Source organism: Oncorhynchus nerka, linkage group LG24 (assembly GCF_034236695.1).
Source record: "Oncorhynchus nerka isolate Pitt River linkage group LG24, Oner_Uvic_2.0, whole genome shotgun sequence".
Lineage (NCBI taxonomy): Eukaryota > Metazoa > Chordata > Actinopteri > Salmoniformes > Salmonidae > Oncorhynchus > Oncorhynchus nerka.
The window spans coordinates 55,957,964-55,968,901 of record NC_088419.1 but is presented as its reverse complement, the minus strand read 5'-3'; the positions used below and the strand labels follow the sequence as shown (position 1 = coordinate 55,968,901).

At 42.5% G+C, this 10,938-nt stretch overlaps 1 protein-coding gene across 1 annotated transcript; it reads left to right on the top strand.

Annotated features, from left to right (window-relative positions):
- Window positions 1-3,108: 3,108 nt before the first annotated feature.
- klf2a (Kruppel like factor 2a) lies at window positions 3,109-5,032 on the top strand. The gene is made up of 3 exons (XM_029632338.2): window positions 3,109-3,485; window positions 3,703-4,627; window positions 4,754-5,032. The coding sequence occupies exons 1-3, from the start codon at window positions 3,408-3,410 to the stop codon at window positions 4,927-4,929; spliced, it is 1,179 nt and encodes a 392-aa protein (XP_029488198.1). The 5' UTR covers window positions 3,109-3,407; the 3' UTR covers window positions 4,930-5,032.
- Window positions 5,033-10,938: the final 5,906 nt, after the last annotated feature.

Sequence of the window (10,938 nt, the reverse complement as noted above, 5' to 3'; positions counted from 1 at the left end):
TTAATATCGCACTACTCACACATAACCACTGAGTATTGAATTCCACCTAACCACCTAATCAGCAACAGTTGTGGCCTCTGTTTAGGTCATCTATCAGGGGTTGACCCACAGGGGCAGTGAATAGTTCATACCTGCTGTCTGATACTACTATGTAAGTGCTGCTGAATCACACCGTTCCCCTGTAGTCATACGAGTGGACTGCAGCCTATCGGGATTGGCTCTGTGATCTGCAACACTGAAATTCCTTATAACCTAAACAGGTGTTCAGAGATAAAATGGTCTGACTGGACATCATTCTAAGGAAGCTAAAGGAAACTACAGTGGAAACCGTTGGGAAAAGCTGGTACCTGTACCTGTTAGCTATCAACAAAATGGATGATATCCATCTATGAGCTCCTATAGTAACTTTCATGGATAGACATAAAAAAAGGGCAACATTCCGAGTAGCCTATTTACTGCAATATTCTATTGTCATAGAGATGTCTGGACTCTGCGAGTCAGTAATATGACTTCACATCACTGATGTTTCACATCAATCTAACCACTAAACCAATCAAAAGGTTGAGGTGACCCGGGAGACGTGCAGTTTTCACCAACCCTCTCATACACTGGAAACAATGTCTGGCCGTCGAACAAACCGCTTCCCTTGCATAACCGCTCTGAATCATCAAACAAGGGGAAATAGGATAAGGATATTCTTCAATGCACTCTTACTAATGCGGGAGGGGGGGGGGCTGAAAGTGTAGAGTGTAGAGAGGGGAGGTAGATGTGTAAATAGCTGCAGGTCCACTGGGGACGATGTTCATCCATTAGGCCTAGAGTTCCTGTAAGACACGGACTCCGATACCTTTCTGTGCTGTGACCCACCGAGAGCCTTTAAAAAAATGTCCTACAAACGTTAAGATGAGCAGAACAATGTTTCTAGAATCTCGCCGAAGCTCAATTATTAAGCCACGACTATGAATTGGGTCCAGACAGGGGCCTTGAGTTTTTCCTGATCATACAATGTTAGGCAGGTACAAATAAAGGAAACACACCAATTCTAGTTGAATCCAGTCTATTTTAGAACCTTGTTGCGACACCTGACTTGATAGAAAGTCACAGTAGGTGCAAAATATTGTCTAATTATGTTGGCATGTCACACATGTACGAGCAGCGTGTGTAAACCACATCATCCCAGATCTCCAACCTATAATTAATACACAGAAGGTAAGATGGCCTGAGGAAAGAACAGGTTGTAAAAAGTGCAGATTAAAGACACACCCATGTTTCTTTAGATCCACGGTGGTTGTTCGCAATATAATTACTTATGTAACTGCTGCTCCTTTCATGCTGTGGGATACAGTTGTATCCGACCATCAGATCAGATCCATATGGCTTTTAATCACTTTTCTCATTTGTTGACAGATCATCCACGGTCGGCTGTATTTAGGGTTATTTCAACTGAGGAACAGCAGTGGTAACGTGCATGTTTGGGTAACTGGTTAGTTGTGAACTCTCTCAAATAAATATGAATATAGTCAGACATTTGCCAGAGCCCAACTGTGAAATGCCAACCGGTTAGCCAAGTTGTACTGGCACAAAGGAACCAAAATTAGTACCAGTGCTTTGGCAATTTAATTGAGGTTCAACAGATAAACAGGCAAATAAAACATTAATGGCGGTGGTTACTGCTTGTAGACTTCATGGCATCGGAATGACCATATTTGGTTGGCTGACTAGGGAAGCTCAGATGAATCATTACATGGCCTTTATGGTTAAGACCCAGAGGGATATGAATTATGTAAGGTGGATGATAAGGTAAGCCTATTCATGTACTGCCCTTCCCCAACTACTATGTAAACACACAAACAGATAGAAAGTGAGAATGGTTTTGACACATGCACACAGTTGACACTTCACAGAAATAAGAAACAAAACACTTCAGTTCCATTGTCAGAAAAGAAAGGTATCCTTCGGGTGCACCTGCAACTAGCAGTGCACTATTATGAATGTAACAACATTGGCAGTATCAAATGACAAGCAGTGAGGACTAGGACATTTGGATAACAAAATGAATGTCCACATCCTACTCAGTGCATGCCATTTGAGGATGATATTTGCAGTTTGCCTTATCCTTAACTGAAGGCTGTTAGTGAAACTGGCGCAAGTGACCCCGATACCAGCGTGAATACCTCGCTGGACAAAGCAGGCTCAGCAGCCGCTCATTCAGCCTCATTATTTGCACCTGAATGGGGCTTCCTAGAGGCTAAACGCTTTTTTGGCGCGTGTTTACGGGAGAGTTTGAAAGAGTGAAAATATTCAGATGTAGGCATACTTGGCGCCTGGTGGCTGCAGCGTTGTTTAAAGCCTGCTGCGCTGGGTGACTGGGTTTCTCACAAGCTGATGATACGCAAATGAGCTGAGGAGGAGAGAGATGAGTTGGTCAGGTGATGGGAGAGCCAACTGATCTGCCAAATGAAAGGTGTATGAAGGTCTATGATAAAAGGAATATGTGGTTATCTTTATATATATTTATATATATATGTATTTTGAGATGTTTTACACGAAGTGTAATCATATAACAACTTTTCCATATACCAACTCTCCATATAGCCTATCCTGTAATCACACTCCATTGGTCTACAATTGAGAGGACAACGCACTGTTTCCAACGTCTCCATAACCTATGCTGCAGTATATCTCTTTCAACACGGAGTGCGTTATGCTCTATGCTGCTCGGAGAACTACCCTGCATGCGCCTTGGACATGTCTTTCATGTGTTTGGAGATAAAAACGTGTGTTTTGTTTTTTGTGTATGAGGATTTTATCGGGTTGAAGGAGAAGGTATGTAATGCATTGGGATGTACTAATATTAGCCTATATTGAAATACAACGCGTAATATTTGCGTAATATTTCATTCAAAATGCGTAACTTTGACTCTCGTACCGTGCGTGCATCTTTCGGTATCGTTACCCTATTCGTAAGGTGTTAATTGCTTACTCTTCTTTTTTCAAGGGGGCGGACTTTGCCAGGCGCAGCATTACGGTTATACTTGTTAAACTAGTTTCTGTGCAGGAGGGGCTTGTATAGAGGTGTCTTTAAAGCTCGCACGAGCGCAAGAGGAAAAGCAAAGAGACTACAAGCGCTCACTGGGCTCACTGGCTTTATATAGGGCTAAATTTAGGGACGTGTAGTGCGTGTTTCCGCCGCTTCGTACAATTGGTCCAGCTTTTCAGCTACAATATTTATAAGGTATAGGAACTCCTACCAATCAAACTTTCACATGACTCTGAAACAGTACTTGAAGTGAGAAGTAGTGGTTTATACTACTACAAATAGTTTCTCGTGTGGACTCCAGTCTACATCGCGTTTGCTAATATTCTTAGACAGAAATAACGTTTTTTATTCAAGAAAATTACAACGTATGGAAATGGCCTTAACCGGGACCATTTTACCATCCATCGCTACATTTGCGAACCAAAAGGAAAAATGCTGGGAAAATGTAAGTATATTGGATGATCAATTTAGAGATGTTTGTTGGTTGTTTTACATGTTGTTGGTCAATTTATGTAACAATAAAGAAATAGCATTTCAGTCCAGATGTAGAATCAACACATATTTGTTGGTGAAGTTTAGCAATTAAACAGTTGGCCGAAATCTATAGAGAGTTTTATTTTGTTATATTATAATTTCACTAATGGTATCCTTTATTATTTCAGAGGTGGAAGGGAGAGATGGACAGGCCTGTGCATTCCAGCTGTGCTGTGGTGGAGAGCATGGACAACTGCATGGGCAGAAAAGACGAAGAAGAGCTCGATAAATTCCTGGATCTGGAGTTTATTCTCTCTAACTCCACGGGCACAGACAGCAACACTCCATCCTCCGGGACGGAGTACAGGCTAGGAGAGCAGAACAACATGTATCACTCCGGGATGCAGTCTACCTACCCGCTGCCCGAGATGAGCAGCCCACCTCCACCTTACAACAGCCTGATGGCTGAGCTCCTGCGCACTGAGCTTGACAGCAGCTTCTGCCACCAGCTTTCCGGCAACAGCATCCATGGGAGATTTCTAGTCAGTTCCTCTGCCTTCCCAAATCAGGACTTTGTAGACAACATCAAGGTCGAGCCGTCCATGGACAGTTACGGACCGCTTATGGGCATGGTGCCACAGAGCTGCCCAAAGATCAAGCAGGAGGGGAACGTTTCGTGCATGATGTCCTTCGAGCAGCCGAGACTAGCCAACTCTCCACAGGCTGCGGGGAACATGACACCGCCTCTCAGCCCAGACGACCTGATGAGCTCCGAGTGTCAGCCCCAGATGTGCCACTCCATGACTTTCCCCCAGAGCTACCGCTCCGCAGCGGGATACCCTCACTCTCACCCGTCCCAACAGATGCAGCTCCCGTACCAGAGCGCACACCAGTTCGGGATGTATGAAGACGGAATGGGTATGCAGCCCACCAACCAGAGAGTGCTACTCACTCCACCGTCCTCCCCGCTGGAGATGATGGACTCAAAGCCAAAGAGGGGTCGGCGCTCCTGGCCAAGGAAGCGCACAGCGTCTCACACATGCACTTTCGCTGGATGCGGGAAAACCTACACCAAGAGCTCGCACTTGAAAGCGCACCACAGAACGCACACCGGTAAGGAATATTCCTCATTTTCTCTTTATGCTTATTGCAAACTTGAACTACTTGGCTCTATGTGTTGCAAAGAACTGCGTTGTATGTCAGTATACTTATGGTCTTTTCCATTGTGTAATTCAACAGGTGAAAAACCATACCATTGCAGTTGGGAGGGTTGTGGCTGGAAGTTCGCCCGCTCCGACGAGCTGACACGCCATTTCCGTAAGCACACTGGCCACAGGCCGTTCCAGTGCCACCTGTGTGAGCGCGCCTTCTCCAGGTCCGACCACCTCGCGCTGCACATGAAGCGACACATGTGAGAAACCACATACGATTGAGGACTATGCCAAATTAACCAAGAACAACATCAAGAAAGATGTCTCCAAAATATGTATTTCGTATTTTAGTTTATTTAAATTTGGAGGGGGGTAATAGGAAAACAGCATGAGAACATAAAACGTGGTCCGACTTGACCAATTAACGAATTCTATATACAAATACTATTTTTGAAATATGTAGCTGGTACTACTTTGTTATTTTTTATCGAATAATATTTCTATAAAAGGCTTTAAACATGCATTACACGATGTTTGCATTTGTGAATTCAAGTCAACATATGAGGCTGGCCCTATACACCTCTGACGCAACTGGAATCTGACAATTACATTGTTTAACATGATGTGTTTTGATAGTCACGATAGTGCCTTCGATTATCTATATGCATCCTACGAGTGCCATATTTTCTCATGGCAAAAAAAACAACGTTTATGTGAGTGTTATAACTGTAAACAGAACATGAAATAAGCTTTAAGACAATGTTTTGATCTAAAACTGCCTTCCAGTCTTCAGAGGCTAGAATTGAATGTTCTGTGTGTGCATTTATCTGTTGAATAACATTTGATGTCAGGGTCTTTAAAACTATGGAAATAGTTGTCCATCTCAACATGACAAAGGGCTAAACGTCTTGTGACTTAAAACTGTTCTGTTTGGTTTTCTGAGTAAATGTATTAATGCCATGTAAATACATTTTTATATAATGTAAATAGTTTATTCTAATGTACATATTAAACTAATTGAACAACATTATTCTTGACTTTGAGTGAAATTACTTGTGGCTTTCTGTCTATTATCCTGACAAAGGAAAACGGAACAGCCCTGACATCTGTGTATCATCATCACACCATACTGTAACATCACACCAGTCAACCATACTTCCTGCATCTTTACATCAACCATAAGCTATAGTTGTCCCTGTGTGAATGGCTTGCCAGCTCTCCTATAGGCCAGTTCAGGCCTGAGCAGTTTACAATATAAATGTGAGTGCAATGTTTTCCATCTGTCACAGGGCCACTGCCAGAGTCTTGTGGCTCATACAGCCTATAAATACAAACGTTACATTTACATAATTACAGAGACTTAATATAGATGTCCCCTCTCTGGGTCTGGGCACAGGGGCACGCCGCACTGAAAGAGAAAGGAACCCTAGTCCCTGCCTCAATGAGAAGAACCAATGGGACGAGGTGGAAAGTTCAGTGGGGCTTAGAAGAGAGTGACACGAAGGTTATGCATCTGTTAGCCTGGATTTGAGTCTCACAATGAATGTACTTGTTCCTTAAATATTCCATGGAATCAAACCTTTCACTTCAAGTAGCCTCTGAGTTAGGCTCCATTGTCTTATATCAATGTTGATAAAGCATGAAACAGTAATGAGCAGCTATCACTTAAACATGGTTGCACATTCTTCAAAGTGCATTTTTAAGTTGGTATGCTATCCAAAAAACAAAGCACCTCCACTCTGGAAGGAGCAAGGAGTTAAAATCACATGAAGTGGCCCAGAGTACAACAACATTTTACCCATGATCCATCTCTTAATCAGGGGCCTTCAGCCTGTGTATTTGGGTCACATGACAACATTCCTGCACAATAAGTCAGGTGTAGTTAGGTGCCTTCAGAATAAACGCTTCTTTACTGTGTTATGGGCCTAATTATGTACTTTGGCTATGTATAAAAACAGGCAGAACGAGAGAGAGAGAGAGAGAGAGAGAGAGAGAGAGAGAGAGAGAGAGAGAGAGAGATAGAGAGAGAAGAGAAATGGGCAACCTTTGTGAACTGACAAGCTCACAACAATGTCTCTACATTGGCTCGATGGGGAAGCATAAGAGACAACTTTTTCTTCAAGTGTTACAACTTTTTAGGGACCGAATCATCGTCTGGGTGCCCGTGCCAGTTTAGAGAAAAGAGGAAGTAGGAGTGCCACTATGATTAGCCAATTTACTCAAGTGAAAAATCAAACATTCTCATTTCACTTTTTGCTCAGTGTAATAATAACAGCTAGAAGCGAGTGTGGGAAGATTGAAGTGTGAGTTAGGAGACAGAGGTCATGTATCCATATGGTTAATGCATTCGGTCATCCATGCAAGCTGTCTATCTATAAACAAACAAGAAAAGAGTGTGTATTCCACAGGCTTTCATTGCTATCTGGTTTCCCCTTTAGATGGCTCAAATTACAGGCTTACAAAAAGGAATTTCCTTCATTACAATATGTTTACATCTATTCCACATCACATATACAGCACATCATTGTCATTCAGAATTATCTCTGAATCTGATCTAACGGATGGTGTTTTCGAAAGTGCATGCCTTGCTTTTGAAACTCCTTTCGCCACAATAACACTCAAGTTACTCTGCTCCAGATTCAGCCGAAAATGTATCTGTATCTCTTAGTACGAAACCATTCATAACACACAGTGTTCACTGGCTCTTTGCCATGGCACACCTGAAACTCATGCTCGAGATCAAAATCAAAGAACATTTACAGAGCCAAGAGGCACGAATGCTGTTATGCCTACTTTGTTGTTGAATTTAGGGTTGGTGTATCAGAGCTGTTCCTCTAGTGATAAGTACTGTTCTAAAAGGTCAAAGTAGGTGATTGTCATAGTTTTAGGACTATCTCCTAATGTTACCATCCTTATGTGCAGATGTACAGGTAACTGCCAAAATAAAGGAAACACCAACATAAAGAATCTTGGGACACCACGAGCCAGAACAGTTTCAATGCACCTTGGCATAGATTCTACAAATATCTGGAACTCTATTGGAGGGATGCGATGCCATTCTTCCACAAGAAATTCCATCATTGGTGGTGGAAAAACTCTGTCTCAGGCACCGCTTCAGAATATCCCATAAGTGTTCAATTGGGTTGAGAACTGGTGACTGAGACGGCCATGACATATGGTTTACATCGTTTTCATTCTCATCAAACCATTCAATGACCACTTGTGCCCTGTGGATGGGGGGCATAGCCATGGTGGCCAAAATAATGGCCTGCCCAGCATTGTTATACACAACCCTAAGCATGATGGGATGTTAATTGCTTAATTATATCAGGAACCACACCTGTGTGGAAGCACCTGCTTTCAATATACTTAGTATCACAAGTGTTTCCATTATTTTGGCAGGTACCTGTATGTAGGCCTATTTAAAGTTGTTTTATATTAGGTATACTTTAGTCTGAAGTGAGCACTTTCAGAATTTCTGCCAGGTCAGAGAAACTATCCATAAACATGGTTGGCTGCATTTAGCTGCAGTTTATCATGCATATATGCTGCTTTACACAGAGTATATTCACAAGCAACAGCATAATTGTATACAATTCTACAGGGGATGGTTCCATAAAAAAAGGTCAACAAAGTAGTAAGTCCATAGAGAGGACATGGAGAAGGCAGCTTTCTAAAGCTCTACAGCACAAGCTATAGACATATGTTTGAGTTTTATATTAAAGCTTGGAAAGGGGGAAAGAGCATTGAGTGCTGAAAATGAAGGGTGAGTGAGTGAGTGAGTCAAATAATATGTTATTTGTCACATGCTTCTTAAAACAACAAGGGGTAGACTAACAGTGAAATACTTACGGGCCCTTGAGTGAGTGAGTGAGTGAGTGTGTAGAGATCACTATCACAGCTGGCCTCCAATGGGCAACCAAGCACACACACATTTCAGTTTCCAGTAATGACGATCGACAGTATATTCACCAAGACTCCGAGCACGATAGTCCTGGCCTCCATAGTCAATGTGAAGACCCGACATCTCATATTGACATCCTGTCTGAGTCAAATGTACAACATCAATCATACCAGGAAAGAGTTTATCTCCCTTGGATTCCTAGACTTCACGGCAGCCAAGGGCCATTTACCACGTGGGGAAAAGTGGGAATGTCATGGGATGAGTACACCACCTACTGGAGCTGTTTGGAAGCTCCTCGGTGGAAGACACTCATCCGGTCTATGGAGGAACAACATGGATTAACTTTGGCACTGGCTAAAGACAGGCCTTTGTAGAGTGATACTACATGTAGAGTGAAGGAGTTGGGTCTTTTCCCAACAGACACATGACATGATGGGTCACCTTTCCTGAGGATCATTATGAGCTTGAGGTCGGAAATACACAATTCCGTTTGCAAGGCACTTGATGTATACAGTATGTTTATATTCGTTGATATATGTTAATGTCTCGGTTCATTTGATAGAAATGTATAAATTAAGGACACATTACATAAAAACATACATACCAACATCAGCTTAGTTAAATGGTAATCATCTCCCCTCGCCAGCTGCATGTAGGTCTAGTATTGCTTCAGTGCATAGACCAAAAGATAGATTTCTCAAAGATAAGCGTCAGACTATGAATTACATGGAGTGAGAGAGTACTCAGAGGGTCAATCTGGACTGTTTTAGCCAGCATTCCTCCCCTGACAGTCAGTCCTATTGAGTTTGTTTTTTTCCACAACATCCCTGGGGCAGCCCTGCTCTGGAGCAGCAAGCCCCACTCTCCCTCACAACAGCTGATTAAATAGACTGGGCTAAGGGGACTGGAACTGCTGCTCCTGAGGACCAGGGCTAATTATGTATTAACTATAGCAGATTGGTTACAGGAGGGGTGGTTCTCTTAATTGTTTTCCTAGCCATTCCGAGTTCTTGGAGCTGAGGCCGAGAAACACTATGGCCACCAGCTAGCTAGCTGTCAGAGAGTTGGGGTCTCCGTGTATCAGCCCCAGCAGGGTGAAGGTCCTCTTACAGATACCTCTGACAGCTAAGGACCCCCAACTCCCCTAAGGGTGTGTGTGTGTGTGTGTGTGTGTGTGTGCACATGTGGAGTGTAAACATTCTCCAACATCATGAGGCATTAAACTAGCACCCCAAGCTCCTCCACAGCTGGGAAGGAATATCCTATTATTTCCCCGAAATCTCTTTAAAAAGGGGGGTGTGGTGCCACTATTTGCCTGGTGAAAACACTTGTGTTGAAATATGCTGCTAGTGACAACATGACTAAATGTGCAACCTTTCTGCTCATAAAATGTCAAGTGCTTGCTAAGAAAACATGTCAGTTCAGTCACTCTCTTGGTAAAAGTAAATGTCAACACTAGTAAATACCCGAAAAAGAACGCACAAATATGGATACAAACACTGAAGGGACAATTTGTGAGGCGATCATATCTTCAATAAGTCTCCATGACCCATTTTCCTCCTTAAAAGCAATGGCCATTTCATTTCCACACTACCATTAACATAAGGTAAATAAAAACGTACCTAGGAATTTCCTGTTATTTCATACGGACACAGTTAACATTCCGAACACAGGACTTGCTTAGGTTTCAAGTAATATGTCCAAAAATGTAGTCTGTCGACGGAGAATTATTTTCACACTTGCAGCTGTATCCTTGAAATATAGACGACTGTAATTCACTGCACATTTTACTGCCTGGTGTTGCTTTTTGGCAGGTCTGGCGTTTGGGGGACCATCAATGAGCATCTTGTCTGGAGCTTCAGATGTAGTATTTAGTCGTTTGAGGGAGTCTTAATTCAAAAGGTCAGGAAGTATGAACCAACACACCTGGGGGGGTAAATAAAGTCTATGAACCTTTCGTTTGTTTATGTAGATTTACTGTACATACTGGTACTAGATCATAGCAGACTGCGGTTGACATGAAACAGCAACCATTGGAGTCATATTTAAGGCTATTATTATTTATTATGGATCCCCATTAGCTGTTGCCAAGGCAGCAGCTACTCTTCCTGGGGTCCAGCAAAATTAAGGCAGTTTATACCATTTTAAAAACATTACAATACATCCACAGATTTCACAACACACTGTGTGCCCCTACTCTACTACTACCACAGATCTACAGTACAAAATCCATGTGTACGTCTATATATAGTGCGTATGTATCATCAAATCAAATCAACGTTTATTTGTCACGTGCGCCGAATACAACGGGTGTAGGTAGATCTTACAGTGAAATGCTTACTTACAGGCTCTAACCAATAGTGCGGAGG

Coding starts and splice junctions, on each gene's coding strand:
- klf2a (XM_029632338.2), top strand. CDS start 3,408: ATGGAAATGGCCTTAACCGGGACCATTTTACCATCCATCGCTACATTT. Junction 3,486..3,702: donor AGGAAAAATGCTGGGAAAAT/GTAAGTATATTG, acceptor TTATTATTTCAG/AGGTGGAAGGGAGAGATGGA. Junction 4,628..4,753: donor GCACCACAGAACGCACACCG/GTAAGGAATATT, acceptor GTAATTCAACAG/GTGAAAAACCATACCATTGC.